This window comes from Orcinus orca, chromosome 1, assembly GCF_937001465.1.
Source record: "Orcinus orca chromosome 1, mOrcOrc1.1, whole genome shotgun sequence".
Taxonomy (NCBI): domain Eukaryota; kingdom Metazoa; phylum Chordata; class Mammalia; order Artiodactyla; family Delphinidae; genus Orcinus; species Orcinus orca.
This window is the reverse complement of record NC_064559.1, coordinates 208,286,614-208,310,231: the sequence shown is the minus strand read 5'-3', so window position 1 is coordinate 208,310,231 and position 23,618 is coordinate 208,286,614. Positions and strand designations below refer to the sequence as shown.

The 23,618-nt window shown below is 52.3% G+C and overlaps 1 protein-coding gene across 4 annotated transcripts in view; it reads right to left on the bottom strand.

Annotated features, from left to right (window-relative positions):
* The window catches only part of ACOT7 (acyl-CoA thioesterase 7), an 89,197-nt gene that overhangs the window by 25,980 nt on the left and 39,599 nt on the right, over positions 1-23,618 (bottom strand). For all 4 annotated transcript variants that reach the window (XM_004272331.4, XM_049711287.1, XM_049711281.1 and 1 more), the window contains exons 6-7: positions 20,672-20,758; positions 5,388-5,504 (exon numbers count right to left, since the gene is read on the bottom strand). In XM_004272331.4, the coding sequence (XP_004272379.1) occupies positions 5,388-5,504; positions 20,672-20,758 (204 nt within the window). The remainder of the gene's footprint in view (positions 1-5,387; positions 5,505-20,671; positions 20,759-23,618) is intronic.

Genomic DNA, 23,618 nt, shown 5'->3' with positions numbered 1-23,618 from the left:
TAAATGGGAGTGTTTTCTTGATTTCACTTTCAGATTTTTCATCATTAGTGTATAGGAATGCCAGAGATTTCTGTGCATTAATTTTGTATCCTGCAACTTTACCAAATTCATTGATTAGCTCTAGTAGTTTTCTGGCGGCATTTTTAGGATTCTCTGTGTATAGTATCACGTCATCCATAAACAGTGACAGTTTTACTTCTTCTTTTCCAATTTGTACTCCTTTTATTTCTTTTTCTTCTCTGATTGTCATGGCTAGGACTTCCAAAACTATGCTAAATAATAGTGGTGAGGGTGGATCCTTGTCTCGTTCCTGATCTTAGAGGAAACGCTTTCAGTTTTTCACCATTGAGAATGATGTTTGCTGTGGGTTTGTTGTATATGGCCTTTATTATGTTGAGGTAGGTTCCCTCTATGCCCACTTTCTGGAGAGCTTTTATCATAAACGGTGCTGAATTTTGTCAAAAGCTTTTTCTGCATCTACTGAGATGATCATATGGTTTTTATTCTCCAATTTGTTAATATGGTGTCTCACATTGATTGATTTGTGTATATTGAAGAATCTTTGCATCCCTGGGATAAATTCCACTTGATCGTGGTGTATGATCCTTTTAATGTGTTGTTGGATTCTGTTTGCTAGTATTTTGTTGAGGATTTTTGCATCTATATTCATCAGTGATATTGGTCTGTAATTTTCTTTTTTTGTAGTGTCTTTGTCTGGTTTTAGTATCAGGGTGATGGTGGCCTCATAGAATGAGTTTGGGAGTGTTCCTTCCTCTGCAATTTTTTGGAAGAGTTTGAGAAGGATGGGTGTTAGCTCTTCTCTAAATGTTTCATAGAATTCACCTGTGAAGCCATCTGGTCCTGGACTTTTGTTTGTTGGAAGATTTTGTGTGTGTGTGTGTGTGTGTGTGTGGTATGCGGGCCTCTCACTGTTATGGCCTCTCCCGTTGCAAAGCACAGGCTCCGGTTGCGCAGGCTCAGTGGCCATGGCTCATAGGCCCAGCCGCTCCACGGCATGTGGGATCTTCCCGGACCGGGGCACGAACCCGTGTCCCCTGCATCGGCAGGCGGACTCTCAACCACTGCGCCACCAGGGAAGCCCCTTGTTGGAAGATTTTTAATCACAGTTTCAATTTCATTACTTGTGATTGGTCTATTCATATTTTCTGTTTCTTCCTGGTTCAGTCTTGGAAGGTTATACCTTTCTAAGAATTTGTCCATTTCTTCCAGGTTGTCCAATTTATTTGCATAGAGTTGATTGTAGTAGTCTCTTAGGATGCTTTGTATTTCTGTGGTGTCTGTTGTAACTTCTCCTTTTTCATTTCTAATTTTATTGATTTGAGTCCTCTCCCTCTTTTTCTTGATGAGTCTGGCTAAAGGTTTATCAATTTTGTTTATCTTCTCAAAGAACCAGCTTTTAGTTTCATTGCTCTTTGCTATTGTTTTCTTTGTTTCTATTTCATTTATTTCTGCTCTGATCTTTATGATTTCTTTCCTTCTGCTAACTTTGGGTTTTGTTTGTTCTTCTTTCTCTAGTTCCCTTAGGTGTAAGGTTAGATTGTTTACTTGAGATTTTTCTTGTTTCTTGAGGTAGGCTTGTATAGCTATAAACTTCCCTCTTAGAACTGCTTTTGCTGCATCCCATAGTTTTTGGATCATTGTGTTTTCATTGTCATTTGTCTCTAGGTATTTTTTTATTTCCTCTTTGATTTCTTCAGTGATCTCTTGGTTATTTAGTAACGTATTGTTTAGCCTCCGTGTGTTTGTGTTTTTTACGTTTTTTTCCCCTGTAATTCATTTCTAATCTCATAGCGTTGTGATCAGAAAAGATGCTTGATATGATTTCAATTGTCTTAAATTTACTGAGGCTTGATTTGTGACCCACGATGTGATCTATCCTGGAGAATGTTCCGTGCGCACTTGAGAAGAAAGTGTAATCTGCTGTTTTTGGATGGAATGTCCTATAAATATCAATTAAATCTATCTCGTCTATTGTGTCATTTAAAGCTTGTGTTTCTTATTTATTTTCATTTTGGATGATTTGTCCATTGGTGTAAGTGAGGTGTTAAAGTCCCCCACTATTATTGTGCTACTGTCAATTTTCTCTTTTATAGCTGTTAGCAGTTGCCTTATGTATTGAGGTGCTCCTATGTTGGGTGCATATATATTTATAATTGTTATATCTTCTTGGATTGATCCCTTGATCATTATGTAGTGTCCTTCCTTGTCTCTTGTAACATTCTTTATTTTAAAGTCTATTTTACCTGATATGAGTATAGCTAGTCCAGCTTTCTTTTGATTTCCATTTTCATGGAATATCTTTTTCCATCCCCTCACTTTCAGGCTGTGTGTGTCCCGATGTCTGAAGTAGGTCTCTTGTAGACAGCATATATATGGGTCTTGTTTTTGTATCCATTCAGCAAGCCTGTGTCTTTTGGTTGGAGCATTTACTCCATTCACGTTTAAGGTAATTATTGATATGTATGTTCCTATGACCATTTTCTTAATTGTTTTAGGTTTGTTTTTGTAGGTCCTTTTCTTCTCTTGTGTTTCCCACTTAGAGAAGTTCCTTTAGCATTTGTTGTAGAGCTGGTTTGGTGGTGCTGAATTCTCTTAGCTTTTGCTTGTCTGTAAAGCTTTTGATTTCTCCATTGAATCTGAATGAGATCCTTGCCAGGTAGAGTAATCTTGGTTTTAGGTTCTTTCCTTTCATCACTTTAAGTATATCATGCCACTCCCTTATGGCTTGTAGAGTTTCTGCTGAGAAGTCAGCTGTTAACCTTATGGGAGTTCCCTTGTATGTTATTTGTCATTTTCCCCTTGCTGCTTTCAATAATTTTTCTTTGTCTTTAATTTTTGCCAATTTGATTACTATGTGTCTCAGCGTGTTTCTCCTTGGGTTTATCCTGTATGGGACTCGCTGCGCTTCCTGGACTTGGGTGGCTATTTCCTTTCCCATGTTAGGGAAGTTTTCGACTATAATCTCTTCAAATATTTTCTCAGTTCCTTTCTCTCTCTCTTCTCCTTCTGGGACCCCTGTAATGCAAATGTTGGTGCATTTAATGTTGTCCCAGAGGTCTCTCAGGCTGTCTTCACTTCTTTTCATTATTCTGTTCTCCAGCAGTGAGTTCCACCATTCTGTCTTCCAGGTCACTTATCCGTTCTTCTGCCTCAGTTATTCTGCTATTGATTCCTTCTAGTGTAGTTTTCATTTCAGTTATTGTATTGTTCGTTTCTGTTTGTTTGTTCTTTAATTCTTTTAGGTCTTTGTTAAACATTTCTTGCACCGGCCCCATGGGACTCCATAACTGTTATTTCAGTTTGGCCCAAATTCCTCTATACACAAAACAAGATGTGACCTGAGAAAATGGAAGCAATCTCTCTGCTCCCTTGGGGGCTCCCCAAGCCAGGAGGCCCAGCTCTGGGGCCCGGGGCCACACAGGCCCGAGGCCAAGGCTGTGACGGCATGAGGTGCATGGGGGGCCTGCGGAGGGCTCAGCGCCATAGGCGGTAGCCAGTGAGCCCGCAGCCCGCCCTGCACTCTCACTCCATCCATGGTGGAATGTTCTGCCAGAAAGTACAGCTGGTGAAAATGGAGGTCCCTTTCTGTGCTTTGGAATACGAGTAACATTTTAGAAACAAAGTCCTCTCTGCACCCACGTAGCCCTGACGTCCCCCAGGCCCCTCAACATACCCCTAGAAAAAGTGCTCTCCTCCATCCGGGGTTCATTGTCTCCGCTCAAAACGAACCAACGCGGCCCCTCCTTGACCTCTTTGAAAGGTAATTCTGGTCACACGAGGGACTGAGGGTGAAGTGTCGGGGGTGAGGGCTCTTTCATCGGCTCCTTTTTTCTAACGAAGGAAGGTCAACTTTCATTGTTTGGGAGCTTCCCTCAACTGTAAAGCACCTTCGCCAACAGGGCTGACCTTGAGAAGTCTGGCAGGCTCTCGAGGAAGGCCCACTTTGCTTCTTAGCTGGCAGTGCTCAAAGGGCACCCGGGAGACCCTGAACAAGTGAGCTCTGTGGAACGTAAGTGCATTTTGCACAGTGGGTTTTGAAGTCATGTTTAACAGTGGAGCTGTGATCACAGTAATTTACCCAGGGAGCAGTTCCAGAAAAGGAGAGGCCAGGAATCGTGGCACGACAGGAGCCTTCCTTTTCCAAACGTCCACACCACCACCACCACACACGGCACCAAGGCCCGGGGGGGACTAGCCAAGACAGACAAGATCCACTTGTTCTGGGCAAATCCTAAAATGACACTGTGCTCTGTGTCTGAGGCAATCGCCTACTAGCTGGGAAGGGATTCTACAAAGCAGCACTGCAGACCACCCTTCCCCTAAAAGCACCCCAAATCCAGTGTGGGTCAGACTGGCGTGCTCTCAGTTAGGCCAGGAAGCGGAGGCACCCCTTCACCCTTCCAATCTCAGGACGCCTGTCCCCAGCACTCAGGCATTCAACTGACAGGCGTGTCTGCAGGAGAGAGCGCGCAGCCGGGCTGGGACCAGGCGGGGGCCTCAGAGCCCGGATGAGGTCTCTGTGGCTCTGGACCCAGCACTGCTCCACTCAGCGGTGCCCCTCGAGGCTGGTGGCAAGGAGGCAGCCTCCCTTCCTTCTCCTCTGTCCCCCCCACGGCCTGGGGACGGGTCTGACTCAGCTTTTCCAGTGGCTGCCTTCCTGGTGAGGCTCCTTCAGAACCAGTCAGGCTCTCGCAGCCCGGACACCCCCGACCCCACGGTGAAGGGCTGCTTTCTGGGGCCACATGGCCTCATCTCAGAAGACACAACAGACAGAAGTCACCACGTGCCAGGAGGGGACAGTCACTGTACCTCTTCAGATGAGCATTAATGTGAAACAAGCACGGGAACCGTCTTGTTTCTGGGCGGGGCTGGGACTAGACCTCAGTGTCGGGAAAACCACCAACACCAGCGCTGCCCTGGATGGTGCAGGCAGGCTGGCCGAGGAGAGGGCCGGAGGCTTCCCTGCTCTGCCCCTGCCACTGCGTACGGCACGGGTGACCCGTGCCCCCCCAGAGAGGTTACGTGCCGCCACGAGATCTGGTGGCAGTGGTCGCAGCAACTGTGTGCGTCGGTTTCGCAGGGCTCCGTGCCTGGGGCAGTTTAAGAGGATGAGTTTATGTGGCTCTTCAGCAGGATAAAGGCCCCAATCGCAACTGAGTTACAGAATTTACCAGACTGAAAAGTCAAACCAGCAAACCGTAACTTCACAGATGCATCACCAAAGGCAGACTCGAGGCTCTGGCTCCTACGTCCTGGCAGATGGGCAGAGGCCAGGGCCCGGGACAGGCAGGGTGAACCAAAGCAAACTGTACACGGGACCCAAGCAGCCAAGGCAGCGGCCCTCTTTGTTGGCGGAGTTCTCTTACCTTTTCGGATCTTGTCGTAAAAGTTAATGGCGTCCACGGAAGCCGTGACGATGTTGGTCTTGCAGTGACGCGCGGCCACGATCCCGGCCACCTCGTCCATGAGCTTCATGGTGACCCCTGCAGAGAAGGGCAGGCGGCAGGTTAGACATGGGGAAGGGGAGCCTATTGCCTGTCCTGGAAACAAGTTATGGGAAACAATGCCCCCATTCCCACCCGCAGGGCCGCAAACCTGGCTTCCTTGAGAGCTTTGGAAGATGACTGTGGCTGAGGTTCTAGGCCACTGACAAAGTGACGACCATTCTCCTAACCTCTACAGGCATCCTATCCTGCCAGGAAAGCTTTGTCACACTCTCCACCAGGATGGCCGCAATCAGAAAGCCAGATGCCAAGCGCCGGTGAGAATGTGGAGAAATCGGAACCCTCTACACGGCTGCTGGGGATGGAGATGGTGCAGCCGCTTTGAAAACAGTTGGGAGGGTCTTGAAAGGCTAAACACAGAGCTGCTATGTGACTCAGCAATTCCACTCCTAGGTGTGCACCGGAGAGAAATATAAACAGGCATTCACGCAAAGACTTGTACACGAGTTTTTGATCCCATGAGAGCATTACTCATAATAGCCCCAGGATGGAAGCAACCCAAATGTGCACCAGCCAATAAATGCACAAGGAAAATATGGCATAGCCATACAATGGAATATTATTTAGCAGTAAAAAGAAACAAAGCACTGACATCGGCTACAAAATGGATGAACCTTAACATTACGCTGAGTAAAAGAAGCCAGACACAGGGCTTCCCTGGTGGCGCAGTGGTTGAGAGTCTGCCTGCCAATGCAGGGGACACGGGTTCGTGCCCCGGTCCGGGAAGATCCCACACGCCGCGGAGCGGCTGGGCCCGTGAGCCATGGCCGCTGAGCCTGCGTGTCCGGAGGCTGTGCTCCGCAACAGGAGAGGCCACAGCAGTGAGAGGCCCACGTGCCGCAAACAAAACAAAAACAAAAGAAGCCAGACACAAAAGACCACATCTTGGAGGATTCCACTTACATGAAATCTCCAGAATAGGCAAGTCCATAGGTACAGAAAGTAGGTGAGTGGCTGCCTAGGGACAGGGGATGTGGGAGAAGTGGGGAACAGCTGCCAGTGTGGTTATGAGGCTTCTCTTCGGGGTGATGAAAATGTTCTGAAATTGATTGTGGTGACAGTTGTGTAACTCTGAACAGACTAAAAATCAGTGACTTGTAATGGGTGAGCTGTACGGCATGTGAATTACATCTCAATAAAGCTGTTATATAAGAAAACAAACAAAACTAGACAAGTGGGCTGACTGAAAGAGCGCTGTCGGGCCACGGTGTCTAAAACCTCAGGCCGTAGACGTTTTCTTCTGCTTGCGCCCCCTTAATTGACGGGATCAGGACGGCATACCTGCTGCTAACCCCCCACCCCCCGTTCCTGCCCCACCAAGGGCAACACAATATTCTTCTTATCTTATATTTAAAACCTTAAACCATATCTTTTATTAGGTCAAACTACATGAAATGGCCAATATTCAACCGTTTTGACCTATAAAAGCAGCAAAATGATATTGATCTACCTGACAACTATCAGAAATCTTAAAACTTATGGGGACTTCCCTGGTGGCGCAGTGGTTAAGAGCCCGCCTGCCAATACAGGGGACACGGGTTCGAGCCCTGTTCCGGGAAGATCCCACGTGCTGCGGAGCAACTAAGCTCGTGAGCCACAACTACTGAGCCTGCGCTCTAGAGCCCGTGAGCCACAACTATGGAAGCCAGCGTGTCTAGAGCCCGTGCTCCGCAACAAGAGAAGCCACCGCAATGAGAAGCCCGCGCACCGCAACGAAGAGTAGCCCCTGCTCGCCACAACTAGAGAAAGCCTGCGCGTAGCAACGAAGACCCAACACAGCCAAAAACAAACAACAACAACAAAAAGTTATGTACATTCACCCAAGGATACAGAATGATTTCTAAAAATGCAGAGAGGCAGACTCATAAAACCCTGGCTCCCGGGGAGTCATGTTTCAGGTGGGGCTCGTGAACTTCAGTGCCTGCAGGGCCAGGCAAGTGACGCCAGACAGCTGACGGCGAGGAGAGCTGGCGGGGACCCTTCTACAGGACAGCTGCTGCTTGGCCCCTCCTACTGTCCCTCAGCCCCAGGAACAAGGGCCCAGCACGACCAGACTAACGATGTTTTAAGAGAAGCCTGGAACCTACAAGTTTATGAGGAATCTACCAATTTTTAAACATTGGTGATTAATTAAAACTCTCTTTACTGTGAAGGGGAAACAAAATACAATAAACTAAAAACAGGACAGAAGCCCCGTATGTAATGGACCAGAGGCCTCGTACAGATACTACAGCAGAAGACACTAGTTATAAGGAACGTGGGAGACAGGGAGGGGCCCTCTGTCTGGGAGAGGCATACCTGGGGGTTGGTATACTCTTCTCTCTACCTTTGTGTGTATTTGAGCACGTCCATAATAAAAAAGTTTTTTAAAAAAAACATTAGGGTTGTTGATTTTAAAATTATGCTTCTATTACCATGACTTTTCTCATGCAAGATCCTGATGATGACGATGAAGCATGGAGACAACGGGGCAGAGTTAGCGGGCACCTGCTGCTCTCAAAGCGTTTTCAAAGATACTGCGTCAACGGAGGCTCAAAGTCACACAAGGTCCAATTCTAAAGAGAGTGCATATGAGAGGCTGGGGAAAGGCTCTTTGGCAGAAAACAGAACCACCGGTGCCAGGTGTTAACCCTGGGCGGCCGGCAGGGCAGGGCGGCTCCGGGCTTCAAGCAGCTTGGCGCTCAAGGTCTGAGACAAGGGGTAACACCTGGCTTTGCGAGGAGCCTCTGGGGGGTTAAGTCATATTGGAAATGGACCCGGGAAGCCATGCCTAAGCCCAGCACGAGTCCTTCCTGGCCTTTCTATCCACGGTGAGGGAGGGGCCTTGATGAAGGCGGGGCAAGTGCTGGCTTAGCAGCCAAGTCCCTCACTGGCCTGGGGCTCCAAAGAGGTGAAAACACAGGCCAGCATACAGGTCACCTGGCGGGGGAGGGCACTGTCCCTCCCACATGGTGGTTCAGAGCTGGGAGGGCCTGGGCCTGAGCGCCCCCTGCCCCCGCCTGGCTGGGGACCCTGAGCGGGCAGATCACCCTCCGAGCTTTGGGCTCTGCATCTGCAAATTAGAAGAGGTGGCAGCAGGGACACGCAGGTGACCGTGCAGAGCGAAAAGGAGCTGAGCGGCCACAGCTCAGAGACTCAGGGGCTCGTGAGCGCCGCTGACCTCCACCCTGGTTTAATTCGGGGCTTTGGGTAGAGAGCTGTGGTCTAGAGGGTAAATGTCAACAGAAAGAGAAAGATGAGGGAAATGTCTCAGAACACCAGGAAACACGCTGGGCAAGGGCGACACACATCACCTGCGGATGAGGCCATGGGTCAGGGTGCGTGTTTGCACCTGCGTGTGTGTGTGCACGTGCGTGTGTTTGTTTCCTAGAGGGAGTGAGAGAGCCCAGACTGAGTGCTCCTAGGCTGACCTGCCTCATAAAATTCACGTCGTTAGAGCAGCTGGACAAGTGGTCCCACTCTCGAAAGGACTCGGTGTGAGCTGGAGGCTTGAATTCAGAAGGTGTTTCCCGTAGACTTACTCCAAGTGCGATAAGTGACCAGCAAAGCTCATTCGGGGTCTGGGGTCGGCTGCATTTGCCATGAAACACAGCTGCAAAGATGATAATTTATTACATTAAGCAAAGGCCGATCTTGAAACAGTTGAATGCAAGAAGGATGAAGAGACAGAGGGGATTCTGGTAAAACTGTATGCGTGTGTCATGGGGGGAGTGGGGTTTGCGGGCATTTTAACCAGAGGATGTTAGAAATTTATGATGGAATGTGTACTACGTGCGGCTGTCCTGTTTTTCGATGGAGACACCAGCGAACTCAGCCACATCAGGGTCCTTCTGGGAACAGATGAGACAGAGATAGCCAGAGATTTTTTTCGAGAGAAAAACAAAGAAAGGCGACACTGGAGTCTGGTGCAGGATGGTGGTGGGAGCAGAGAACTAGACGAAAAACAGTGGGCGTTTACGGAGGTCCAGGCGCACGCAATGCTCCAGCGCGTGGCTCAGAGCCCCTCGGGCTGGAAGGACAGTCCTTGTTCACTGATGCCCCCTGGGGCCGGCCCCGTGGTAGGCTCTTAGCACATACCGAGTGTAAGAACAAGTGAATGAACGAACGAACGAATGAATGAGTGCTGGCCCTCCCTGGACAGCAGCCTCGGAGGGGGAGGGGCCCTTATTGTCTCCGTTTTACAAAGCAGGAAGCAGAGGCACAGAGAGGCACGTATCCATGGCTCACACTGGCTCACGCCCTCGGGCAGAGGCGGGAACCAGCTCCTGACCACAGGGCACCAGAGGCCACGCCGACTCTCGACCCAGATCGCACGGTACTGAGACTAAGACAGGACTGTGGAGAAGACAGCTCAAGTTCCTGCTGAGAGGTGGCGGTGGCAGCGACATCCGTGTGTGCAGGGTGGGGGTCCCGGATCCAGAGCTCCCAAGTCACCGGGTGGTGTCATCGGGGAGGGGTGGCTTGGAGTTTGGAAAGAAAGAATTTATATTGGGATTAATGTTTAGAACACAGAAGGTACCTACAATTAATCCCTTATTTGTAGGTCCTGAAAAGCAGAAGCTAAGAATGGAATACTAAATGGAACAAGTAATAATCAGCTCCTTCAACCAGCATTTTGCCCCATTTATCCAAAATGCAGGGACTTCCCTGGTGGCGTAGTGGCTAAGAATCCGCCTGGCAACGCAGAGGACCCGGGTTCGATCACTGGTCCAGGAAGATCCCACATGCCGTGGAGCAACTTAGCCCGTGTGCCACAACTACTGAGCCCACACGCCACAACTGCTGAGCCTGTGCTCTAGAGCCCACGAGCCACAACTACTGAGCTCGCGCGCCTACAGCCTGTGCTCCGCAACAAGAGAAGCCACCGCGATGAGAAGCCCGCGCACCGCAACCAAGACCCAATGCAGCCAAAAATAAAAAATAAAAAAAAAATGTAAAATGCAGGTAGAGGTTCCACGAGGGACTTCACTGGTACTAAATATACTGCAGGATCCAAAGCATGTGCTAGCCAGGATGGGCTCTGAGCCCAGGGCACACGGGGTGGGGTGGGGTGGGGGAACGCGAGCAGCTGGCTGAGCTCCTGCTGCCTGCTGCCCCGTCAGCCCGGTGTGGCGCCCCCAGACCATCACATCACGTGACACGGAAGCTGGCACACGGTGGGGACACGCCTTACGGCCCCCGTGTCCTGACCAATTCAGAACCTGACACACAGCGCTCAGAAAGGGCTGCAAGTGAGTAAGTGAATCGGGGACCAAAGGAACGCTGAATCGACCCCAGGAAGCAGCTCCAATAGCGAGTCACACGGCCCAAACTTGGGTAACAATCACAGTTAGTCCAGGTGAGGCCAGGAAAAGTCAGGTGAGCTGCTAGGGGACGTGTCTGATGACAAAATCACTATTCATCTCACACGTGAGGAGACAGCCCCCTGCCGACCCCAAGAGCCAGCAACAAATCTGAGCTGGGAGACCAGGGAGAGAACTGCGATTGGCTGAGACCCACAGGAAACAAGTGGTTACAGAGATGGACTGAGGCCCTGGCCTCCCGGGGCCCGGGTCAGGAGGCAGACATGACCCCACCACACGAGTCTACTATCAGATGATAGCCCAAATCGGGGCTGATCCCAGGTACTGGGACAGTGATATACGGGCAGCTGGTGACAAGGCTGAGGAGGAATCCCAGCACTGAGAGACAGGAGGTCTGCTCCACAAGGAGAGGAGCTCCAGACAGGTCCCACCTGGACCATCTCCGCCCACCTCCGTTATCTCTACCTCCCGGGGACCACGGTGGGGTCAGTGGGAAGTGACAGCAAGGTAGATTTTAGGGCTCACTACACGGAAAAACTTTCTGGGGGAAAAACAGACTTGTGCAGAACTCAAGTGTTTGGCCTTCTACAGGCGGGGCTCCCGGACCCCCGCTTTGTGTGCGGGTAGCACGGGGTCAGCGCTGGAAGCAGAAATCTGTGCCCGCGGCTCCCAGCGGCCCCGAGTCTGTTCTCACAAACGCGACAGAGAAGCGTGAAGCATAACCGGGCCCTCTGGGGTCCTGTGCGCAAAGTGGACTCTGGCGGCTACTTAGAGGGAAAGGAACTGATCTCTTAAAACCGAGATTACAGGCACCTCAGAGACATTGCGAGCTCGGTTCCAGACCCCTGCAATACAGGGAATTTAGAAATAGAGTTGGTCAAACGAATTTTTTGGTTTCCCAGTGCATATAAAAGTTATGTTTCTACTACACTGTAGTCTATTAAGTGTGCAATAGCATTATGTCTAAAAAAGCAATGTACATACCTTAAATAAAAAAGAATTTATTGCTAAAAAATGCTAACCATCATCTGGGCTTTCAGTGAGTTGTAATCTTTTTGCAACAGCAACTGTTGCAACCAAAGTCACTGATCTTGGGTCACCATAACAAATACAAGAATAATGAAAAAATTTGAAATATTCCAAGAATTACCAAAATGTGATACGGAGACATGAAGGGAGCAAATACTGTTGGAAAACGGGTGTTGGACAGAGTTGCTCAATGGAGAGTTGCCACAAGCCTTCAATTTGTTAAAAAAAAAAAAAAAAAAATCTGTGAAGCGCAATAAAGTGAAGCTTTTTCAATAAAACAAGGTCTGCCTGTATAATAAAATGTTGATTACGAGCCCTCTTCCCTCTTCCCGGTGAGGAACAACCCTGGACCCATCGCTGCATGGGTCTGGGCTGAGACATTCTTGTTCTCTGTTGCTAAGAGAAAATGGCCCTTGCAGAAAACAGACGATAAAATCCACATAATCTCATCCCGTTATGACATTTGTAAAGAAAGACTGTTATCACAAAATACCCTTATCTATGATGGTAGACACAAGACATTACAAGCAATGTGTCCACTGAGAAAAATAAATTTTGTTTAAAAACAGAAACAACCAGAAACCCAGCTGCCTGGTTTGTAACTGCCCTTCCTCTTACTGTGCCCAGCTGGGCCCTCTGTCCTGCCAGAGGGAGCCACCAGCCCTCTTTGACACTGGAAGTCACCTTCTCCCCTTCACTTTTTTACGCTTTAATTAAAAATATCAAGTATCCGAGTTTTCTCAAAAGTGCCTCGGGCTTCCCTGGTGGCTCAGTGGTTGAGAGTCCGCCTGCTGATGCAGGGGACACGGGTTCGTGCCCCGGTCCGGGAAGATCCCACGTGTCGCGGAGCGGCTGGGCCCGTGAGCCACGGCCGCTGAGCCTGCGCGTCCGGAGCCTGTGCTCCACAACGGGAGAGGCCACAACAGCGAGAGGCCCGCGTACCGCCAAAAAAAAAAAAAAAAAAAAAAAAAAAAAAAAGCCTCTTTCCAGGTTCCCACTGAAAAACCTCATCAATTCATTCCTATTTAGATACAATAGGTGCCGCTGACGATGGGGAAAGAACTTTGGCAAATTAGTCTGTCGTGAGCTGCTCTTATTACCCGAGATTCGCCATTTAAAAGATGACAACAAAACTGTACGATTTGTTGCCCTTGGATACTGCGTTCATTTCAGGAATTATGGGAAGGAAAAAAGTAAGACTTGCTTGGCCACTAACATACAGATAAACATCGGGTACCGGAGACATTTTGGAATCTAACACTTAACTGCTTACAGGTTTGCTTTTGTTTTTGTTTTTAAAGTACCGACAACACGTCGACCGGCTTAAAAATAGAGGCTGAATTTTCTTTTCCCGGGCCTGCCTGGCTGACTGTGTAGCGCGCCTGCTGCAAACCCAAAGCAGCCGTTGGCAGCTCAGAGCCCCGCGCCACCGACTGCGCTGTGGGGGGCGATTCGTGATGCCCCCATTTCTATATTTAGTCCCAGCTGAAGGGGTGTGGGTGCCGGCCTCCTATATTAAGAAAACGATAGTAAGTTCATCTTATTTTAACTAGCCCACCGTTTGGAAATTACAGGGGGAGTTATTCTAAGAGCCGGTTGAGCGATAGCCTCCCGAGACTTGTCTGGCTTCTCCCCCTTCAGGTTCCAAATGTACTTGCAGGTCTCTGGGAACCGGGACCAAGGGCAGAGGAATATTAATTAAGGTAGCTAATAAAGGTTGTTTTTGGAAATTAATGCACAGTGAGTGAGGATGATTGGTTTCTAATGACAAATGTCAAAGGTGGGATCGGGCGGAGGCCTCAGGCACAGCTGGATGCGGCTCCCCCCGCCCCGGGGCAGCGCAGGCCCAGGGAGCCGGGGTGGGGTGGGGGTGGGGGCTGCCCGGCCACGAGGCCACGTCTTACTTCTGTATCAGGGAACTGCAGAAGGTCACAATTAAGTTTGCTTACTGCTGTTTGAGAATCAATGCCTTCCCTGTTTTGAACAGGCAACAGGGGAAGTAGGGCACACGTGTTCCTGCCCCAAATGCCATGGAGAGCAGGGAAAGGTGGCAGTGGTTACACACGAGCCCCTCCCAGTGGGACGTGGTGGCCTCGCCGGAGTCCACACGAGGCAAGGTCACGCCTTTGACGGCCCACAACCACTCTGGAGGGCGTCAGTTTCCTCCCAGGAGTCCAGGCTGCAGGCAGGGGTGAGGCTAACACAGAAGAATTCACGCTCCTGACGCTGAGCAGGAAAGACACCGTTAGGGGACGTCTGCCGTGTGTGCCCCTAGTGATCGCAACCGAAGGGGAAGCAAAAGCTGACTAACGGGGCACCACAACCCCAAGCACCGGTCCGTTCGTAGGGAAGGACGTGCGCAGGTTGTAGAGCCGGCTGGGTTTCTCAGGTGAGATGCTTTGCAGCTCAGGAAGAAGAGGGGCCAGGAGCCTCACACGTCCCCAGCTGCTCAGGGGACCAGTGCGGGCAGGAGGAAACCAGTTCCGGGATGGGTGTCAGCAGGCCCTTTGGGCGGGGAGGCAGCAAGCTCACGGGCAGCTCATAGCGCCTGGGGCTTCAGGGCTGTAACCAGACCCCAGCTCCCGCCCTTCCATCCAGATGGACAGGAAGCTGCTCTCTGGAGCCTTCGCGGCAGAGAACGGTATTTTCAGAAACAAGGATTCTTGGAAAGTGAGAACTGGAAGGAACCGGGGCCATCGCCTAACACAACTCAGCCTCGCGATGAAGAAACGGGGGTCCACGCTGGCCTTCACGCCCTCACCTCTTGACCCCATGAGACCAGAATCTCCTCGAAAGGAGGAAACACGGCTTCCTGGCCTCCTTGCTTCGTCCCTGGCCACAGGTTGGACACCCACTCTAGCACGCAGCAGAGGCTCCAACGAAACGAGGTCACAGAGCTGGAGAGGAGCATCTGTGCCTCCTTCTGCATTTTTCTGTGAAATCGGTTCCTCCTCCAGGTGCAGAGGACCGCTTTTTCATAACTGCCCCACGAAACCCGAGCAGACACGAGCGTCTGTGCAGGGGTCGCACGCCTCGCCTCGCCTCCCAGACCTCCTTCGCTTGGCGGGGGCTCCTCTCGGCCCGCGTGCCCCCTGCCACCCCGGGGCTGCCGTTTCTGCCTCCCCCTCTTCCTTCAGGTCCCGCGAGGTCCCCCGGCCTCGGGATCCTGGGGCAGCCGTGTGTGTCCCCTTGGCGGCTGGACGCTCGTGTGCAGGACATGCTGCAGGAGCACTTCTGTCTCTGGACGTCTCAGGCGGCGCAGTGACTGCGTCCCCGAGCCCCCCACGGGGCTGGCACACGGGAGGGGCTGCCAGATGCTCACTGAGTCAGGGGCTGTCCTCACGTGTCCTCTGGGGGGCTGACCTGCTGTTGCCCCCGTCAGTTCTGGGGCCCCTCTGCTCACTCAGGGACCGTCTTCTCTCTCTCATCTTCACTCTCTTTGGTCCCTTCACTCAGCACATGGCCCGTCTACACCGCAGGGAAGGGATCCGTCCAGGCCTGGGGAGCAAGCAGGCCGGGGTGGGGGCCGTTTTACAGGGGGTGGTCAGGAAAGCCCTCTCCTTTTCTCCAGAGACCAGAAGACAGAGAGAGGGATCTGCGCAGCTGTTTGGGGACCACAACCCCGGCAGAGGGACGAGCAGGCGGAGGGCCCGCAGGTGGAGGTGCCCTCCCGCCATCACATCCCAGGAACTCGAGGAGCAGAGCCCAGCAGCTGACATGGTGGGGCGGGAGGCGTGTGGCGAGACGGGTCCTGGAGGCCTTGGGAGCGGAGAAGCGGCACGAGCGGAAGGCTGGGCTTCTGCTTGGAGTCAGACGGGAGCCAGCGAGGGGGCCGAGCAGGCCCGGCTTGACCTGCCTTTGGCTCTGAGTGGACCAGGGAGGCTGCTGGGCTGCTCCTGGTCACGGAACTCGGACCAGGTGTGAGGCCATTTCCACGGTAAGGCGCATGTCCCGGAGGCGATGGTGGAGGTGGCGAGAACTCAGGTTCTGACGTTTTGAACGTAGAGCCCGAAGGACTGGCTGACAGATGAGGCAGAGCCTTGGAGTGAGACTGAGTCCCGGAGGACCGCAGGCATTCTGGCTCGACAAGCAGAAGGGTGGCCTGGCCGCCACCACAGGGGGAGCAGTGGAGCTCCGTGCCGGACATCAAGTCGGAGAGGCCCGTCCCGAAGAAGCAGCTAGAGTCAGGAGCCGCCAGCCTAGGCTGGTGTGAGACACAGGAGTCCCGGGGTGGGCGGGGGGGAGTGCAGGGGCGAGGATGGGGCCCCGGGTACCCGATGCCGGGCAGGACAGGAAGGAAGGCGGAACGGCACAGGGACTGAAGGGGTGGCAGCGGGCGGAGGAGAGCAGGGAAGGGCGATCCTGGGCCTTGGGAAGGAGATGGCAGGGTGGAGGGGAGCCGGCTGAACTGTGAGGGCCAGACCCGCCCACCGGCTTTGGGTCAGAAATGACTTTGACAGGAGGCACGGGTTGCAGCAGGCTCCAGGGAGGACCCTGAGAGGGACTGGACTCGGGGGACGGGAGGGATGGAGTGCAGACACCCCAGGGTGCCGCGCAGAAAGCGCGGTGCTGGGGGTGGGGAGAGTGGGTCAGGCAGACACGCGTCCCCTGCAGGAGCGTGGGCACCACAGGGCACCGTGAAGCACAGGGCAGAGCCTGTCCTATGAGTGGGCCCAACCCGGCAGCTCAGTCTGAGGACATGGGAGCCACATGCCCAGCTGGATTTACGGCCCATGATTCTAACAGAGAAAAGCTGCCAATGGCTCAGGACATGGCCACCGGGCAGCGTCACCTCAAACCGTCTTTCCAAAAGATTTCTTTCATTCACTCAATGGCCGTTCACCGAGCTCCTTCTCTGCAGAGCACCACGGGAGACAGGCAAGGGACAGGGGGACGTCCAGGAGACGAGCGCCTGAGAAAACCACAACCAGCACGGGGGGCAGGACGAGAGAGGCCGTGGCGTGGAGCGGGGTGAAGGGCGTGCAGCTGCCTGGGAGGGAGGGGCTCAGGGGGCACCAGGAGGGCGTGGGATTTGGGATGGGCAGGCGGACGGCGCCAGGTGGGAAGAACAGGGTGAACAAAGACACCGAGACAGGAGAGCAAGAGGCGCGTTGAGGGGAAGAAAGGCACAGGCTGAGCGCAGGGAGCCGTGAGCCGCGAGGCAGCAGGGGCCCACGGCTAAGAGCCACGCACACCACGGGCAGAGCTGGGGCGCCCCCATCACTGGGGTCTCCCCTCTGATCTGGCCCTCACGGCCAGACGGGTCTTGGCAAAGCACAGTGGTCCCGGCTTTGGGGAGCACGCTTCCTTTCACATCCGGCCAGTTGTGGCAGCAACACCCCCTCTCGGGCTGGGAAACCCACGCGGAAACAGCCGACCGAGGGCCGGGCGAGGAGAGTCCCCCAGGAAAGAAATCAGAGCAAAGGACATCTCAGGAACCAACACGGGAGAAGGGAACGCCATCTTCAAGAAGATGAATCAAAGGCGCAGACACAAAACCAACGCCCCCTTTTCATCAAATTATGAAAAAGTCATGTTTCATGATCCGAGTTAAAATTCACTGACACAAAACACACCTTAGAAAACAAACAGACCTGCAAACAAAAACAATGAAAAGAAGTTTTTCTATTTCAGGCAAGCCTTTTTTATTATTATTCATTTTATATGCTGCTACCTTACTGAATTTTTAATTCTTTGAGTTACTTTTATCACTGAATCTCTTGGGTTCGCCAGGTATGTTACTGCGCCATCTGCAAAGCCAGATAGCTTTACTTCTTTTCTGCCACTTCCTGTGCCTTTATTTTTTTCCTCCTGTTTTACTGCAGTGGCTAAAATCTCCAAAACAACGTTAACTAGGGTCCCTTGCCTTACTCCTAACCTCAGGGGACGATCCTCTGGGCTCCCCTCTGAGTAAGATGCTCACTCTAGGGCTTTTATCATGTTTGGGAAGTAAAATCAATTCCTACTCCGAGTGTTTTTATCAAGGATGGGTGTCTGGGTGAGTGACTGTGGCAAGAACCTAAACAGCCCCGCAGATAGCTGCTGGGTCACCCCTTTCAGCCGACCACGGGGGAGGGGAGAGCGGAGGAGAAATGGCCTTTTCTGGGCTGAGATCCCAGAACTACCAAGAGGAGAAAGAGAGGACTGCACATTGATTCATGCAGGACTCAGAAGGCAGAAGCCAAAAGCCCGGCCAGCGCTTCTGCACAGAGGCCCTGAAATTCAGAACCACGGAGAAGCAGCCAGCCTGCCTTCCCACACAGCAAAACGAGGGCCCTCTGCTCACTCCCTGCGTCTTTTCTATCCCCTCGATGAATTATCGGAGGCTCTGTCCCTGCAGCCAGGAAAGGAGGGAAGACCCAGCATCTGACAGGAGTCCTGGATTCCATCTGTGATTTCCAACCCTTCCTACTACATCTCTCACCAGTTCAGCGTTGCCAAGATCTGTGTTGTGTGTGTGTTTTTTAAGTCGCAGGGTAGGAGCCAGTCCTCAAGACGAAGACTATCCCATGTGTGAAAATCACAGAAAACAGGACAGGGAGGAGGTTTTCAAAGACCCACACGCAGTGCAGAATTACTGAATAAAAGCCAAATTAGCACCCATCTCAGTTCACCGTTTCCTCCTGCGATTGGCATCTACTGATTTACAGTTTACAGGAGACTTTCATTCAAATGACTTAGACACCATTCCTGCCGACAGTATTCTCTCTATAGGAAAATACAATAAAATCACAGGACTCAGTGTTTCCAGTCCGGTATTTATTTTGTTCCTTCACGCCTGGTGGGTTATGAGGCACTATAAGAAGTGATTAGGTTTGGTAAGATTATTAGGCATGGTTTTCAAATCATGAGCACAAAACCCCTACTAAAATAGGCACTAAACATTGTAAAGCCATTGTAGACGCTTCTTTAACACGCGTTAAAAAACGCGCTTGTTTTAAATGCAGCCGCACCGCCTCCGTAAATGAGCACGATGTGCTGTAGGTTTCTAGGGGATTCCAACAGTTCCCTCGCTTCCTGCATTTCACGGACGCCTCTCAGCATGTGAGGAAAGATCGGACTGAAGAGTATAAACTTTTTGCCAAGGAGACAGTGATGATGGAAATGCCACATTTAGTGAACTTCCAACATCTGGATGAAATAAGCAAAATTTCTAGCATAGAGTTTCACAAATTTCAGGTAGAGCGGAGCTCTATGAGGCTCAAAGACAGTTCTTAGCAGTTACAGAAGCCCGGCCTTTGGCTGACAAGGGCTGGCAAAGAACAAGAAGGCTGGTAAGGCCACGGCTGCTCTCAGAGAAGAAAGATACCCTGATTGTCACAACATTCACGGGGCTGGAAAGCACCCTTTGTTGTAAAGTAGAGCTTCCCTTAGGTAGGACTAAGTTAATCATCTCTAAGGGCGTCGCGAGCAGAGTTTAGTTGAAAGAGGAAAATAATCATGAAATTGAAAAAGAAATACACAGAAGAGGATTAGTTAAAAAAAGAAACAAACTTGAAAAATATATCTCAGGGGCTTCCCTGGTGGCACAGTGGTTGAGAGTCCGCCTGCCGATGCAGGGGACGCGGGTTCGTGCCCCGGTCCGGGAAGATCCCACATGCCGCGCAGCGGCTGGGCCCGTGAGCCATGGCCGCTGAGCCTGCGCATCCGGAGCCTGTGCTCCGCAACGGGAGAAGCCACAGCAGTGGGAGGCCCGCGTACGGCAAAGAAAAAAAAAATCTCAGATCAGGGCCCATTCTCTGATTCTGACAGGTCCAGGGCCCCTCATCACAAGCTTTTCAACCCAAGCCTGACCTGTGCCTCTTGTTCACGGAAGAAGCTTCTGCAAAGCACCTCTCTGGCTCTGTGTGAAACCCTGGAGCCAACACAAAGAATAAGACTGAGCCCTGCTCCTGAGGCATCCCCTGGTAGAAGTATCAGTGTAATCCTGCACAGAGTGGTACCACTGGAACTGGGTTTTGAAGGATCAACAGGAATTTTCAAGAGTGGAGAAGCAAGGAGAACTTGGCATTCCAGGCCACTGGAAATGAAGAGTGCAGACGAACGGCACGTGCAAGTTCCAGTCATGCCTGGGGGACGATGAATTGCTCGGTGCCCCCAGAGGAGCGGTGCCCGGACTCCACCACCCACACAACTTCTGCTAACGTCTAAACCACTTAAGAACATTTCCCCTTATGTTTTTCTTTAAAACGACTTGTTTTTTAAAGTTTACTTTGACCTCATCTGAGATGATAATCTCCATTAAATTACGGGTTTGATGTGCTACTTATATTTTCCCTAAATCACACAAAAAAATAATTACACACTGTTAAAGTAAAAAGTGTCCCTCTGGAGCCTGGAGCTAAGTCCTCTTGTGTTCCAGCCGTGGTTCCCAAGCTGGGAACTTCAAGGCCTGTATTTTCTGAGGTGGAATCTGATTAAAGGAAGAAACACATGCAAACGCCAGAGGCAAAAACATGCTGAATTAAGCCCTCTTTCTTAGCGGGTCACACTGTCACTCCCTGGTGACTTCACTGTCCCCCAAAGGGCCCTGCCCTGACCCACGGGCCGCCACTAAACATCTCGTGGCCATGAGCTCCCAGGGCTGCGTGTGACCCTCCCTTAGAACTGTCACCCATCTGACTTTCATTCCCAATTTTGAAAACAGGCGCCGACAGGATTTCAGCAATTTATTATGCAACCTCTTAAAAGTTTAAATGTACACTTCATTAAACACAAGAGCCTAAACTGGGTCAGATGGCAGCATGGCCTCCTGGGGGGAATTAACAAGGAACCAGGAGCAGGAAGGGGACAGCAAGAGTCACTGGTCCTTACCTCCGTGCACAAAGCCGTGCAGGGTGCAGTCGGAAGGCCCCACCAGGTGGATCAAGCTGGACTGGCTGTAGCTGACCGTGTTCGGCTCTGGAATCACAAAGGAGAGAGATTAGGCCACGGGACCAATCGATTCCCACGGCCAAAGGGCCCAACAGTGGCGACAGCGCCCTGATGTTCGCAGGGTCACCGAAGGCTTCCCGCTGTCATCACCTTAGGTGGGATTTCTCTAAGGAAAACCGTGGTCTCAAAACGCTCCAGTCCGTGAGGGGGGAAGGCTTTCGAGGATTAATTAGCCACTCTGCTAGTGGGTCATGACACTACTCCCTGGGGACACCAGTGTCCCCAGCGAGGCCCTGCCCTGACTCCCGAGCAGCAACTGAACACTTCCTGCCTATAAGCCCCCAGGGTTGGTATGACCCTCGCTTAGGAGACAGTCACCCACCTGACTTTCATTCTCAAGTTTGTGAACAGGCACTGACAATATTTTAGCAATTTATTATGCAACTTCTCAAAAGTTTAAATTTCAACTTCATTAAACACAACGGTAGGTGGAGACACGGAACTGGACAGAGACGCCACAGACGTGCATCCCTAGACCTCACCCTGGGACTCCTGCCAGCCCTCAGTCCCGACCCGGCCCCGGAGACACTGCACCGAAAGGTGTGCTGGCCTTTCCTCCAGTGTCCCCCGTTCATCTTCCCAGAGCACCAAGTCTCTGGGGGCATCCCTCACCCACGCGGCACTGCTGCTGCTGAAATATCTGTAAGAGGCTGCACTTCAAAAAAAAGATGAGGGCTTCCCTGGTGGCGCAGTGGTTGAGAGTCCGCCTGCCAATGCAGGGGACACGGGTTTGTGCCCCGGTCCGGGAGGATCCCACATGCTGCCAAGCGGCTGGGCCCGTGAGCCATGGCCGCTGAGCCTGCGCATCCGGGGCCTGTGCTCCGCAACGGGAGAGGCCACAGCAGTGAGAGGCCCGCGTACCGCAAAAAAAAAAAAAAAAAAAAAAGATGAAATAAAGCCCCATCTCCAGAAACCGATACTATCCCTCGACACAGACTCTTCCGACGGGGTGGGTCTTGTGAGCAGACCCCACTGCTGTGCCTGCTTCCACCTTCCCAAAGCCTTCCGGGAGGGATGACGCCCGTTTGTTTCCTGCCCGGACAGCTGGCACTCAGAAAGGGTAGCCCCTTCCTGACCCAGCAAGCCCAAGCTGCCGAGGAAGCCAGCCTGCCGGCCCCCGAACGGCTGGGACAGCCTGCAGGTGAAGAAAGGTCCTTCCTGTCTCCGGCGGTGGACAGAAAAGTCTGTGCAGGAAGTAACGCTGCTCAGGAGCCAGAAGGGGCGCCAACCCAGAGGTCGGGGCCTGGGTCTCTTAAGTGCCGACAGTTGCCTCCGAGACTTTTTCTGATGCTTCTCCACGTGGGATCTCAGACTGTGTGGTTGCCTGAAGGGGTCACGAAGTGGGAAAAACTGGAGTTCCGGTGAGCTGGGGCCTTAAGGATTGACTTCCAAACTCAAGGTATTTTCTATTTGTTCTCAAGCCTCACGGCTTAGACAGGTTTAGACTCAAGCTCTGAGCTCGCGTGTGAAGTGCCGTCTGCTCTGAGAAGCCCCTACGGGAAGGACTCAAGCATCTCCGGACGCTCTCAGCCGGAAGGGCCCTCGGCTGTGTCAGAAGCAATGAAGCGGCTGCAGCCTGGGGTGCGGGGTGGGATGGGGGGAGGGGTCTCTCGTTATTATCCACAGTCAAGTCCCACCTCCGGGGGTTCTGGCGACCGGCCTGCTTCCATGGCTCAGTGTGACTGGCAGAGGCGGGCGCCAGCCACCACAGGAGGTCCCAGCTCCCCCCCCGCCGGGTGAACCGTCAAGCCGGGGACGTCGAAAGCAGCAGCCTGTCGCGGCGTCAGGAGCTGGTGGTCAGCAGCTGAGTGGAGAACTCCGTCCCGAGAGGCCACAGTCTGAGGACTCGGCCGTCCAGCCCACCCACCCGCGTGTGGGCCCCGTGGGAGCAGGTGTGCAAGGATGCTATCTAAAACCAGCCAACAGATGACAGGATGACTCCAAAGGCTCTGGGAGGGGAGCTCCAGGGTCCCCTGGCGTCCCCGGGGATGCAGACGACCGGAGGGAGGAGATGCTTCCTCTCTCAGCTGCCTCCCAGGCCCCGGGGCGTCCAGAATGGCCTGGACCATCCGAGACCATCTGGGCCTCGGGTAATGTGGCCGGACACGCTGCGCGGGATGAGAAGGGAGGCCCTGAGAAGGCGTCCAGAACTCTGCCCTGCCCGGTTCCTAATTTCACTCCAAGTGGAGAAGACGCACCCGAAACCCTCCTTGTGCTCAGGAAGTGCGGGTAACAGCCCCGGCCAGTCAAGGGTGCACCCAGGGCCACGCCTACTCTGGCCTCGGGGCTTCAGATGGCCTGGGGAGACGGGGTGGAGGGGCACAGCCCAAGGGCCACAGAGGATGCCAGCGAAGTCCCTCTGCCACCAGAGCCATCAGAGAAACACTCCAGGCCAGCGCTGCCAGCCCACGACACCCCTGATCTCCAAGGACTGTCTCCCTTGGGCCTCTCTCTTCAAAGGATAAACAGGGCCCGAGAGCCCCGGGGTGCCCTCCTATGCTTTCTTTGCTTTGGGTCCCAAGTAGCTACTTTACAGCACGAATGCAAACGAAAAGCCTCAAGCCTGGCCTGCTCTCGGGAGCTGCTCTGACCGGCTGAGAGGTTTGTGTGTGCACGATGACAAAAGAGTTTTTAAACATTTCCAACGATGGAAATAGCACACAAACATCTTTGTCATGCCAACTACCTACTTATCCGAATGACAAGCCACTTGAAATGACTATAACCGCCTGGTCAAAGAGATGCCCCCCACCGTTCTGCAGTCACGTTTAAAGTATCAGTTAAGCCGTGTCTAATGATTCAGTGTGCTTGGAACTGGCACTGATGA